Source organism: Nomia melanderi, chromosome 12 (genome assembly GCF_051020985.1).
Source record: "Nomia melanderi isolate GNS246 chromosome 12, iyNomMela1, whole genome shotgun sequence".
Lineage (NCBI taxonomy): Eukaryota > Metazoa > Arthropoda > Insecta > Hymenoptera > Halictidae > Nomia > Nomia melanderi.
In genome coordinates, this window is record NC_135010.1 from 10678332 (window position 1) to 10692163 (window position 13832).

The window sequence follows — 13832 nt, forward strand, 5'->3', positions numbered from 1 at the left end:
GATGCTGCGAAATTTGCCGGAAAAGGCGTGTGCGAGTGGAAAGAAATAAGGGAGCGAAATGGTGTTTTTCGAAGGAACGCTTTGTTGACGCAGGGGTAGACGAGTTAGAATTGCCCTCGGCCGAGGCACGTTTTGTGCTAGATCTTTCAAGCGGGTTCGGAGGAGCTCCGAGGGCCACTCGCCTTTAATTCTACTCCCGGGTCACAAAACGCGCACTCGACGTCGTTCCTCGTTCTACGAGCGGCATTATCACACCTGAAAGACCAGAGCTAACTAACCGAATTTCAGGGGTCGATGCGGACGGAGTCGCTTCTCGTGTGCTTGGCCTCGATCGGTCCGGGAATTTCGTACACTCGGGTCCTCGATTATCGCGGCAATTAACACTGTCAACATTTCGACATACCGATGATAGCAACAGTTGTACCGGCTCGTCGGATCACTGATAGGACGGTCTTGTTTATTTTGTTCTTGTTTCACTGGGGTTTAATCAGCTCCTTAACTTAGGCTCGTAAAACTTCTCGCCTCTAATATAAATCGTGTTTAATGCGCATTTAACTGTCCATGAAAGTGGGATAAGATGGAATTCATTGGGTTCTCGTGGTCTCGAAGTAACAATGATCTTCGAGTTAATGATTCAAGACCTGTAGTGCTAAAAGGTGATTTTTCAAATTGTTCTAAGGTCTCTTGGGAATGTTTGATTTTTAAAGATCAGTGGACTGAGACTAGATTTAGTGGAACGACCGGTAAAGAAGCATTACTGTGCTCGAGGAAATGAGAGCTCTCCAAGTAAATGGAATATCTACGAATAGCTCGACGCGTCTGGTTTCTGGCTTATGAAACAGCAATCCGAACGAAGTGGAGTCGATTTATTGGATTGTACAGTCGCCAAAAGTTCCGGTTAACAAATGGAAAGGTATCCCGCTGGAACGAAATGCTTGAACTTCGATGCGATTACGTTCCAACGAGTTTACCATGAGAGTAATGAATCCAGGAACCGAAGGAAAGCGACGACATTCGGGGACCATGAAAAATTCACTTCGCCGATACAGAAGTAATACATCTCGATAGATTCAACAAAAATCTGAAGTGATGACACAGTGGAAGAACCATTCCAGCGGTAGATACAGAATCTTCAGCAATTAATCCCCACAGATTTAATCTCAATTGAAGAAAAAACCGCTATTCTTAACTGTGACTAACGCTGCGCAACTGAACCGATAGAGAATCATTGTGAATTCAATGAAGCGGAGAAGCAAGGCAGACTATAACGAGACTTAAGAAAGAATAAAAAGTTCTGGACCAAGCTTGCTCTTCATCTGGACTGAATCCAATTCCATTTCAAACTCGCCACTGAATCTTTAAACAGCGCAATAATTAATTCCTCCTGCAGTATCCCTACTCCCGCGTCGGTAATACAGAAAATTCCACAAATTATTAATCGACTCAATAATAACGCAAGAGAGATCAATAACTCGAAGCTTCAATAACAATTTAATAAAGATCAAGGTTCACCTGTCTAGCTTAAAACATCGTTCGCCTCGCAAGATTAATTAGCTCCTCGATGATACAGGCGCTCGACTGAAATAGCGACCGATATCACTCGAAGAATTCAACGGAAATCGAGTCAAGGTTTAACGACGCTATTCCGACGAGTCTGTTCATCCCGCAGAACCTGCAGGCTTCTGTGCAGCGTCGGATAATTTATACCCAGCGGCGATCGATGCAGTATCGTTCGATCGGAAGACAAAGCCGCGCGAGGGAGAGTAATATCCGGGGATCGCCGAGAGGATACTCGCTCGATCGGAATGAATCATCTCGAATGGTACGGACGCGACGGAGCCCTAGATACCGATGAATCGCAGCGTCGCGGCTCGGGGAAATAAGTTCCAACGCGGACGGATCAGAATAGGTTGCCCCGTGTCGCGACCCGTAGATTTGTGACGGGGATACGGGCGCGAATGTACGAGCGCCTCGTCACGTGTACGCGCGATGCACTTTGCAGTGCGGACGTTGCATACATACATTTCCCGGCGACTCTTAGCGCGCCGCGGAGAATCCGAATGGAACTCAGAATTTAATGAACATTCTTCGCGGTGGTTGTACAACTTCCGCCCGGGAGGCGGGGTAAATTCTAAAAGTGTGTTTTACAATTCAAATTCGATATCGAAGTCGGCGGAAAGTGGGCCAGTGGTAATTCAAATCAGTTCGGAAGGGTACGAAGGTGGAAACGCGCTGTAGGTTGAAGATCCGACGAAGCTCCGTCGATTCCCAGCGATGGACGCGATGCACGACGGTATTAGATGCTCGCGATGTAACGTCTGTCGTCGATCATACGACGCGCGACGTCTCATGCATCATTCCGCGCGAATTCCGGGATCTCGACGTACGAGACACTTACATGTCCCGGCCGCTTACAGCAGTCAATCGGTATGACGAATGCGATTCACGTGGTCGTGACGTATCGTTCCATTACGCAACGACGCGAGGAACTGGAGAGCGCCGAAGTGCATTACGTGTCATTAGTTTCGCTGCGTCTACGAGGCTCGGATCGATCGGAAATACTGTTCGATTAACTGTCGCGACGGTTCAACGAATGGCGGTTTCGATAAGATCGCGAGAAGAAGGAAACATGATAAATCTGTTTAGTCGACGGCGTCGGAGGATGTTATTTAACATCGAATGTGTTTTCTATTATCGAGCCGCGATTATTCGGAACGTGTTCTGTTATCACCGGCGAATTGCATTAATCGGGAACCTCTTGAGACTGTTTGCCATGCACGCGATTAATCATTGGACAGGGATGACTAATCACACGATTGAACGCGAGTCGGTGAATGCATAATATCGAATACCCTGTTACTCCGTGTAACAGCTAATTCACTCGAATTGTACACGAAATTACCGAAACGAGAGGAAACTTTGGTATTGAAGCCTTCAGTGTGATGCTGGTTAATATGCTGTCGATATTTTTGAACAAGCGTCGCGGATAGAATGCACCGCTGGCCTAGATTCCGATGAATACCCGAGGAAGTTTAACTCCTTTGAAATAAAGTTCCTTCACAGCTCGAGGATCGCGAGAATTAATCCAATCGAGCACGGTTCGTATGATAAACTCGGGGGAAAAGTAAGTTGTGTGTGCACGGATTTGTTCGAGTTTAATTGAAAAATTTCGTCCGCTTCGAAGCTGCTCGGAGATATTCAACGCAGCGCCCTCGCGTACGTTTTTCTACCGTCAACTTAATATTAAGCAAACCAATGTAACTACCGGCCCTTAGAAAAATGGCGTAATTCCTCGTAAAAAGAACGAGCCGCCAGGGACCCGCGAAGACACGCAGCGGGGACGTTTTTCTATTACGGCGCTCGTGATAAATGGTGCCATAATATTTTTATCCTCGCCCATGAAGCGGGACGTATTACTTTATTGGTCACTCCGTGGACCAATTTTCGTATCAGCCTTCGAACTCCCGGCCCTCGGATGGACGATTATCGAATATCCTATCTAATCCGTTCCATGCCAGATACCCTAATTTGTACGTCGACCCGGAGAAACAAGATGGTCGACGGACGGCCATTATGACTATGCTCCGAGGCTCTAGAGGATGGATTTATCAATCTTTTCACTCGCGATGGGATAGTGCTGTATCTAGAACACCAGAGGCCCAACAAATATGAAGCTGAATTTTCTCTTTTTCGTAATTTTCATATTCCTTGCATTCTCATTAGCAATTTCAAGAAGTAAAAGAATAATTTCGCTAAGTGTGGTATAATAAATTTCATCGACTACTATTGACTGGTCAATATCACGGAGCTGCGTTCATATCGACTGCAAAGCTAAAAATTCTGCTGAAGTACTTTTTACCTGCTGGGCTCAGGTAACAGAAGGGTTCAACCGCAGAATAAAACAAGAAGAGTAACCTCATCCTTATAACGACGTCCCTATTGAATGGCACCTTAAGAACTGCACAAAGAATTCTCCTTTATTACACAATCGAACATGCAGAACGAGCTAAACTCATTAATTCCAATTAAATTGAATTTCCAAGGAAGAACATTAGTCTCCATTAGTTTCTCTTTCACGGACGATTAACGCGGGATTATCGTCATCTAATAACGTCGCGTTAACACAGAGAATCCTATGCCGTCGTAAATCCAGTTACAAGTAAGTAACGTTAGAACGCAGTGTTCCCTGCTAGCCGTGAAACGAGGAATCAATTTCTATTAGCAAGTGAAGAGATCCACGAATGTGATATTACCGTTGGCTGTTCGTGTGATTTGGTAGGCGGCCAAAAGGACGCGAGCCCATTTCGTGTCGGATGTCGGTCTAAAGTTTCTCCCGAACTGTCGTCGCCCATTCGGCGGAACCCCTCGACGGTACGTAGCTGATAAGTTCGGTGATTCCGGCTCCGCAGGAAAATCTGGACGCGCCTTTAGAAGAGGAGCGGCAACTTAATAATGGAACTCCTCTATTTGCTCGGCCTCGGTCAATACCGCTGTTTACCGTTCGAAAATGAAAATGTAATTCGCGTCGATGCCTCGCTCGAGTAAACCTCTCCGCGTATTTTACTGTTCATCCAATATTCAAATACAATTTCCCTTCGCGATCTGTGCCGCGTGGCGTCAAAAATATTCCATGAATTCTTCCAGTATCTCCGGCAGCTTCGCTCGCGAGCCTTCCTCGCTGGGATTCGATCGAAGGATCATCTACGGTTCGCCGAACGCGAAAGCGACTCATTTATTACTTCGACGTTTCGGCTCCATCGAGAGATACCGCAATTTTCCGCGAAAGACTCGCCCAATTATTTCGGCGGCGTATCTTTGATACGCGATATCAAGTCGACCTCCTCAGACTTCACGTTACAGCCGTCGTCGGGCAACTATTGCCCGTTTCGCTGCTGATTTCGACGCGACCCGTCGATAAACCTCGGTCTATAATTCCACCGCGCACCGCCGACGTCGGAAGGAAGTTCATTTTCCGTTTTGACGGCGATAGCAACGAGTAATCGAGTCACGATCCGCGTTTAGCTCTAACGAACTATTTAGCGGAATTCTAAGGCGCCGCGGAAACTTCGGAACGCCGAGTTCCGGGATACAATCCGCCAGACGTCAGTCAAATAACAATTTCCGGCATTGAAATTCCCTTGAGAGCGTATAATTCCGCTCCGAAAGTTTGTTGTTCATTTAAAGTTGCCGCGTGAAATTCGATGTTCCTACTCGAAGGCGTTTTTTAATTCGACCTTTCATACTGATTAACTCGCCTTTCGACTAAAGTAACTATATTCACTATATTTACTGTAGTGTACGCCGAAATAAAAATGCCTGAATCACACGTAACCGAAGTCAATAACCCAAAAGCATCGGAATTCACCTGTTGGCCAGGTATTAGCCGCATCCGGCGGACGTCTGGCCCAATGTAAATACGCCCGTCATACGCTCCGCAATTAGAATTCGTCATGGTAATTATTACGGGCGTACTGCGGACGCGGTATGCGCGAGAGCGTGGCGCGTGGACAGGGGCTGGGTAAATAATAAACTCTTATCACGCGGCAGCGATAATTTGTTCGCCGCAGTCTAGCTGAGGCCGAATTCATTTCGGAGAGCGATACGATAAATCTCACTTTCGATTTAAGTCCCGTTCCCAAGGTCGGGGCACGGCTTCCCGGTAATCGGATACTTAATCAGCGACAAGGCACATTTACACGTGAGCCGCTTCACAGTTCTCGCAACGGCACCGCGACTATGACACACGCGGTTCGTGGCCGAAAAACCGGAGCGCGTGCCTGAGGCGACGTCGGGAAACACACCCAGTTCTGTTATTCGATTGGCGACTCATCGCGAAAGATGAACGGTGAAAAGATCGGCGAGAACGAAGAAATCGAAGGAACGATTCCGTACAAATTGAATTAGCAAAATGTGTTTCCTTCGAGTGTTGATCGTATTCGAAACGAAAACGCCTCGCGAGTTCGCACGAAGACGGAGCTGGGTGTAATTAGAGGACATGGAGGTGTTTCGTTCCACGGTGCGTAACCGTGTTTGCAGTCGGAGATACATGTTTACGCATGCACCGTGGGCAGCGATGGAATTCGAGTCAGCGGTAATGATAAAGCCGCGGGCAGAATTCCGTCTGATCGCCGATGTATTTTTGGGTGCCTGTTGCTTGTGTGCTCCTACGAAAAGGTCCCCACTGGAAGCCAGATGTAGATGATAGGGGGAAAGGGATAATGCGATACAAAGGAGGGGAACCCAGTCGAAGATGCTGAACAGTGGGGGACTAGCCAGGGGGCACGAGCACAATAACGACTGAACGCGTCGAGATGTGCCTGTTTTCACGTACTCCAAACGAGAACCCATTCCCCTGTTCGTACGGATGATATTCGAGAGATCATCCGCTGTATGTTGCGAAAATTATCCGATCAAAAAGGCAACGGTATCACAGTATCAAGCAGTACCGTGAAACGGAGCGTGGAAGCGGCGACTCTGACAGGCGAGGAACGCCGTTGGTGCAATTTCGAATTGTACGTAAGGCTGTATGGGTGATGGAGTACTCACGTTTCGGTAGTTCTTTGTTGTGGCTAGGGTGGAGGAAACGCTCAGCACGCGGGACACCTCGTACCATCGGACGATGCACAGCGCTCGGCAGGATACCGCGGCCATCCTCTTCGGGCACGTCTCCTCTGTCAGGCACGGGAAGCACAGAACGAACGGACACTCAGCGAAAACGTTTCGCCTCTCTCACCAGTCACTGACACCTGACACTGGGGGACCAACGGCCGTCTTCGAGCGACTACCTACGTCGACGACGGGCGGCATCACTTGCCGGCTCGTCCCTGCGGCTCGAGACCCAGACCTTGCGACGACCAATGGCGTGACATGCGCGAACCGCGGTTCGTTCGCCGCCATTGGTTCGCCGCGCCGCGGCCAATCGGCTCGCTGACCGGCGAGTCCCGCGCACATATTCAATATTTGAATCGCCGCTGCGCGCATCACGCACCAGCATTTCGCCGATCGTTACACTGCGGATGTCCACGGTTTCGTAGATCGACCCGAGATAACGGATGTTGCTGTCACCGTGGACGGTCGAGGTTTAGCCGGACTCGAGGCAGAGGTGAATGACACTTAGAGTGGATGTTCAGAATTTGTCGCTTCGACCATTCGCGAAGACTGAAATGTAGACATTCAGAGGAAGCTGAATTGTCAGTTGGTTAATTAATAGGAAAAATGGGAACTACTGCCGCTAGTAATTGAATCATGTCTGCGACTTGGTATAAATATGATCTCGTCTCGTAATGTCGGCATTCGTCTGTAGGGTTAAATTTGTTTGTAACTGGTATGTAAACTGAAGGTGTGAATGAAGTTTCTTCTATGGGATTCAGTTAAGATGACGATCGTCGATAATTATCTTCAAAGCCAAGTTCAGCTACGATGCTGGAACCTTGATATCTGTTCTAACCTACAGTAACCTGAACAGGGTGGATTCATAGCCCGATAAGGGGATGGTTAACTCTCATCCAGACGAGTTCGAGTATACCTACTACGACGACGATCGAGCGGAGCACCATAATGGCAGTCTAACTTTCCACGTACCGTCGGCGACTTCCGTCCGCGTCGTCCTGGTGATCCTGCTGCGCGTCGGTTTCGTGCTGATACACGTCGGTAGCGTGCCGGTGAACAATGTCAACCTGATACTGCTGCAGAACGTGGTGGACGTTTGCTGGGCGACGATGGCGTACGCCATGGTCGGTTACCTGATCGCCTACAATGGCGACGGGAATGGATTGATAGGGGAAGGATATTGGATAGGCGACGCGGCTGTCGATAAGGACGAAGCTTTAATTGGCTGGTCGCTCGTTGTTATCGCGGCAGCCATTTGCACCTCCGGCGTCGTCGGGAGGATGCACACCGTCGGTTATCTTCTGATGGGATTCCTGCTGGCTGGCTTGGTGCAGCCCTTCTTGATCCACTGGATCTGGACGCCCGGAGGGTGGATAAAGAAGAACCTGTTGAACGGAAGTGCGGTCAGGTTCAGGGACTACGCTGGAGCTACAGTCGTTCACCTGGTCGGCGGGCTGTCGGGGCTCATGGGCTGCGTCGCGCTGGGAAGAAGGATCCTCCGGTTGAGCGCTATAGATGACGCTAGCATCGCCACTGGTACCTCCGGCACTGTGTTCGCTGGTGAGCTGATGGTATTCGTTGGACTCCAGGTGAATCCGCGTGAATCCAAATATCTTAGCGAAAGGAGAAAATATGATTCATTCGCGGACGTGAATGCTATAGCATTCATTTTCGTTGTGATGCGAAGTGACACGAATGCAACATTCAGAATAAGTCACATTATCATGCATTTAACCCTTTGCACTCTGTAAGCTTCAATACTGCACCAGTTATATCAAATATTTTAATGAATCAAAGAAACTACCCTACAATAATTCGATTTTCCACGCATCGAAATTTTGCTGAGAAGGAAAATGAAAGATTTAAGAAATGTTATAGCATTTTACCATAAAAATTAGTTGCAGTTGCTGATAAATTACAAAACCATCTGGAGTGCTAAGGGTTAATTCTATGCAGCTTTAATCTTTTGAAATTATTATGCACTTTAACGCTCGGAGCACTGCATTCTAGTTTATTTCTGCAGCTCATTACAATTTTTATTATCCGAACGTGTTAATAGCGTGCTCTCTAAAAATCTGAATGGATCCTATATCTGTTTATGATAATGGTAACGGGATTAAATGAAACCAATGATGTTCTAATGTTTAGAGTCTGAGCATGTCGAACGAGAAACTCCGGTTCGGAAGCAAAACCGACGGCCACATCTATCTGAACAACTTGCTAGCCGCGTCTTCGTGCAGCGTGCTGGTCGTAGCTTTCCATTTCGTGTTCACCGGGGAGGAGTTCAATCATTGGACGGTAATGAGATGCGTCCAAGCCACGGTAGCTGGTCTGGCGATGGTATCGGCCGGAACGGATTTCTACTCGCCCGAGATAGCGCTAGCGTTGGGCGCGATAGGGAGCATCGTCTTCTTCTTGGTCTCGAAAATGGTGTTCCAGAGCGCGTTGGAGGATTATTGCAACGTCGCCGCTACCCACGTCGCCTGCGCGTTTTTGGGCAGCTTCTTGGCTCCTCTGTTCGATATCGACCGGAATGCAGAGGTTACGGCGAATTTGATGCAATTCTTCTGGCAGACGATCTGCCTTCTCACTGTAGCCTCGACTGTCGCGATTGTCATGTATGCTTTCTTCATTTCGCTGGAAAGCTTGGGTCTGCTTAGAAACCGGTCGGAACACTTGAATCATTCGAGGGCGAACAGAGCGATGGAGACTCTCGAGGTTCCTCGGAGGAATTTCTTTCGGAGGCTTTTTCGCGCCGACGAGGATCCCGTTTATATCCAGCCGGGATCGACGTCGGACTCTGCCAGGCGACCGAGCGTTGGTATCCACGCGATGAAGTACCAAGGCGAGGACGCTGCCGTCGAGAAGGGCAGAGTGGTGGAAACGAAACAGCCCGCGTAGCTCGTATTTTGAAATATTCAAATGATAAATATGGAGATGATGATAATCGTAGCGAGTGCGAAAAATTGAATGGAATTTTGATATCCTCGTTGTAACGTTCCACTGTAAACGATGGCGCAACGAAAGAATAGAGAAAGGATGGTAATGGGTTCAAGATTTTAAACATTTCTTTTATTAGAACTTACCGACTATTCATACAGTTATTACAGTATTTTACAATAGAATAATTTTTAAGTTAAATAATCAAAAGTCCTATTAAAGTGTCGTACACATATTTTACACGTGTCCCCCGCTTATTTGCACAATGATAGCTTTCTCCGTCCCCTTTTCATTTCTCTGCCTGTACGACAGCCTCCGGGGACAGCCAAAAAAAGTTCCTACTCTGCGCGATTCTCGGTCAAACTGAAAATCGTTAATACGCGCGCAGAGTATTGGCAGCACCTTATCGTTGGCTCGCGTTTCAACTGATAACGAGTGCGATCGATGAATTGAGTCACGATTTCGAGAGAGATTTCCATTTACGAAACGCATACGATTGCGAGCACACGCGATAAGCTCGGTTAGAATCGAGAAGTTCGAATTGATCTTATCGAATAGAAAATCAATTGCAATTTCCATATGTTCCAAGGCAGTTTCCGTTCAGAATTAAAATGGATAGGGTCCGAAGAGAATCGTGTCGACGAGCCAACGATAAAGTATCGCCGATACAATCGATCAGCGACCACGAAGAATCTTCGGCCGACGTTTCTGATTCCGTTTTGTCAAATATTATTATTGTCAGCTGGCGGCAAACCGGACAGTCGTTGCCGCCGCCATACCGAACGAAAATCGTGAATATTGACTCTAGAGATCCGACGTCGCGATTACAATAGTACAACTGTATATACAACACTGGTAAAATGGCACGATTCGACGAAACAGATCAATCGCTTCAGTTTACGTGGATATCCGTTGTTACTCGTTAACTATTTATTATATTAACAATGAACTTTGTACATGATTTCGTTAACCGTCACGTGACACAGTTTAACGGCAGTATAAAAATGAAAATAAAATATACAAAGGGGTAACGAAGGAGAAAAACGAGAAAAAAAGGGGGAAAAAAAAGAGAAGGAGAAACGGTTCGCGCGACGACGTTTAAAAGTGTAAAAACGGTTCCGATCGTCGGCGAGACAACGATCGAGAAGAACTTCAGCGACTCGCCTCTAGCTTTGGCCCAAAATTGACGGATTCTCGAAAGTTCGTTACTGCTCCCGTTCTAGACGATTTGTGCAGCGATTCCTTTGCTCGAAACGACTCTCTGATATGACAGGTTTTGAACTTAGCCCCGCGAACGAGCCGAGACGCGTTCGATTTGAAGGACACGAAGGAAATCGGTCGTCGAGGACGACACACCGGCGCGGACTGATCGATCGAATTCGACGGGCCGGCATCGATCGACTGGAAAGATACGTAAGTAGCTAATATATCGTATACAAGGTTCAACAAAGACAATAGTAACTGATATGCATTCAACAAACGATCGTCACGATTAAACTATCTCGTGTACAACGATATTTACCTCGCAAACTCGCGACTCTACGGGACTCCCTATATAATACATCAGGTATTAAAGTTTCGAAAAATCGATCGATCCCCATCAACAACGAATATATTCACCTACCACGGAACTCAAGGGTGTATCGTTAGAAACCGTAGTCCGCGCGCCTCGCACGCGACAACGGCGACAATTGCGAATAGGCAGTTACCACCTCGGCATGGTGAAGATCAGCGGTTGACGATCCAACGGTAAGATCGCCCCATCGAATTTCATCGTGTTAAGTCAATTTTTCATTATGGTACACCTACGATCACATCGAAATGGTACGATACATGAATGTACAAACGTGTCTCTCTATTCTTTCTCTCACTCATTCACTCGGCCATTTGCATACAGTTCTCCATCGGTCCTCCCCCATCGCCGGTACCAAGAATAGTATTGTCAAAATATACATAGAATCATCATTATCGTTTCCTTAAATACGCTTACGCGGCTAGAATTAATGTACATCGGTGTCTCCGAGAGGTAAGTGGGCGGGAGTGAAGCTCGAAGAAATCCCGGAGGTCTCTTACTCGCGGCGAAACGATCCTGCGATTAGTGCCAGGAGTGAAGGACTGGCGGATCGCGTCGATCCAACAAACATCGACGCTCCGTCTATCTCGCGGATCACTTTCGTGAGGAAATAAATCTCTTCAAACATTGTAACACGATTTGGACAGATCTCGTCTCGCAGTGTGTCATCGTTACTTCCCACAGGACCTTCGCCCCCTTAATATCGTCCAGAAGTTCGTCCACCGTCGTCTATTCTTTACTACTCGAGCCGCAGAATAAGCGAAGTCTCCGAGCCCTTGAATTCTATTCGTTTGCGTTTGTTACCAAAATATTGATTTTATCAAATAAAACGCGCCACCATAGAGGATTCAATTTCCGGGCGGAAGTTAGGAATCCTTTGTTCTTCGCCGTGGTAGTAAAGATTAGAGCGATCGAGTTGAGTTTCTAAGACGAGGATGGCCGTCGACGGTCCCTGTTCCTTTTCAACGATCATTTGCTCCGAGGGAGCAACGATGACGATAATAATATATAACGTTAATAATAGCGCTATTAACAACGATCGACAGCCACGGCCGTGTCACCGTGATACCGTTCTCTGTTAGTGACTAGTTTCGCAGGCTCCCCCATCGGTTTTAGGCCAACCGCCCACTGGGATCTAGGCCTGTAATGGTCCTTCCGTCGAGGATCTCGAGTCCAGTGGAGCGATCAATATACTTTACAAAATGTATTTTACAGATCTTCCGCTAGCAAACGATGGATCTCGTTCACCGTCGAGATGAGGAGTGCCGAAACGGTGTCGTTTCACATGATCGACGTTTGCTAGGTCATCACCGTGTCGGTCAGGTCCTCCTTCAGCCATTGCGGGATCGTCCGAAGTCCGAGTCTCTTCAATAATTTAACTAGGGCCGTGTTGTGGGACAGATAATACCTCTGCAAATAGAGCAGCTCGTAAAGAAACACTCTTTTTTCTTTGTCATCACTTCGATACGTTCACGGTTCTTAGGGAGGCTGGGATAGGTAGACTTGGGTATCTTGGAGTTTGATGGAAGTTCTTCTTGGATAATGTCTTCTTAAAATGGCTATACCATGAATAGTCCGCTTTATTAAATGAGACGCTCAGAAGTGAATGCGGTTATATTCATCTTTTAATATTTTCTAATTTTTGTAAATTTTAATGGAGTAAATAGTACTCTTTTCAGTTATTAAAGGATTCAATCGTTTTTTCGTGTTTTCTAGGTCAGGAGGCCCTTTTTTGTAGATTCTGAATATGTATAATAATTTCAGAAAAACATTAATTTTCTCAATTTTCTAGACGCATTGGCTTCTGAGCGACTCAAATCTAGAATTTCTTCTCAACCGTCCTTAGGTCACGATAGCCATCTTTCTTTAGCTTCAATCGAGATATTGAAGTTAGCTACCCAGAACTGAATCTTTTGAACCACTCTTATCGTTACGATCCAAATTGAAGATTTCAAGAAATTATCTTTTATTAGTGACACGATTATAATTATATTTTCCAAAGAGACCGTCGTTGAATATCGATTAATCAACACCAGTTTCAGAAAACACAGATAATAAAACGAGAAAGCAAACATTGTACCGGACGATCAAGGAATCCAGAGGATGAATCATGTATCAAGGACAGGTCGAAGGACTTACCTTTCCGGAGTGAATGGATTCATTGAAACAGGTCGGGACAATGAACGTATCACCGTTAATGGCTCAACTTGCCTGCAACAATTTATACGACTTATCCTCCATCGGCGGGTACTGGCGGCCTTTGCTCTTCCCGAGGCATTTCGTTCGATCCTCGTTGGTCACCTGGCAAAAGAATCCCTTCTTCGGGTCGTACCTCAGATGGGACGAATAATTAAACGCCGGCGTGATCTTTAGGAACCTTTGCAGCTCGTGCAGCGTCTCCACGGGATTCTGTCGCAGTTGCTCGCCGTCTATGATGTGCAACTGCTGAGGCGGGTAATAGGAGAGCCATCGCTCTAGATGCTGAGCGTATTTTCCAGGATTTAAACATCTGCAATTCAAGAAGAGCGATCATTAACATCCGTCCGTACCGGCGAATTAACATTTTAGAGGGTGTAATCTACGCTACCCCGCTCTCTTACGAAATCGCGTCTACGATCTACATTAGCAATTCAGATTTCAGTTCTATCCTTTGTGGTCGTTTCGCGGCTGGGCAATATCATTGCTCGCGTTAACTTATTAGCTGCCGGTG

The 13832-nt window shown here is 46.9% G+C and overlaps 3 protein-coding genes across 5 annotated transcripts in view; 1 reads left to right on the forward strand and 2 right to left on the reverse strand.

Annotated features, from left to right (window-relative positions):
• Positions 1-6690, reverse strand: part of MCU (mitochondrial calcium uniporter) — a 76002-nt gene extending 69312 nt beyond the window's left edge. Inside the window, exon 1 of one of the 2 annotated variants that reach the window (XM_031987932.2) lies at positions 6547-6690. In XM_031987932.2, coding sequence (XP_031843792.2) covers positions 6547-6651 — 105 coding nt within the window. In that variant the 5' untranslated portion in view covers positions 6652-6690. The remainder of the gene's footprint in view (positions 1-6546) is intronic. The other variant, XM_031987933.2, reaches the window with a different exon arrangement.
• Positions 6691-6824: 134 nt separating this feature from the next.
• Amt2l (Amt-2-like protein) lies at positions 6825-9761 on the forward strand. 2 transcript variants are annotated; one of them, XM_031987983.2, is made up of 2 exons: positions 6825-8198; positions 8758-9761. In XM_031987983.2, the coding sequence occupies exons 1-2, from the start codon at positions 7491-7493 to the stop codon at positions 9508-9510; spliced, it is 1461 nt and encodes a 486-aa protein (XP_031843843.2). In that variant the 5' UTR covers positions 6825-7490; the 3' UTR covers positions 9511-9761. The 2 variants fall into 2 exon arrangements, with proteins under 2 accessions (XP_031843843.2, XP_076228848.1); XM_076372733.1 differs by having other exon boundaries at positions 6825-8169; positions 8758-9362.
• Positions 9660-13832, reverse strand: part of sfl (N-deacetylase and N-sulfotransferase sfl) — a 142413-nt gene continuing 138240 nt past the window's right edge. Inside the window, exons 12-13 of the mRNA XM_031988045.2 lie at positions 13334-13631; positions 9660-12532 (exon numbers count right to left, since the gene is read on the reverse strand). Coding sequence (XP_031843905.1) covers positions 12422-12532; positions 13334-13631 — 409 coding nt within the window. The 3' untranslated portion in view covers positions 9660-12421. The remainder of the gene's footprint in view (positions 12533-13333; positions 13632-13832) is intronic.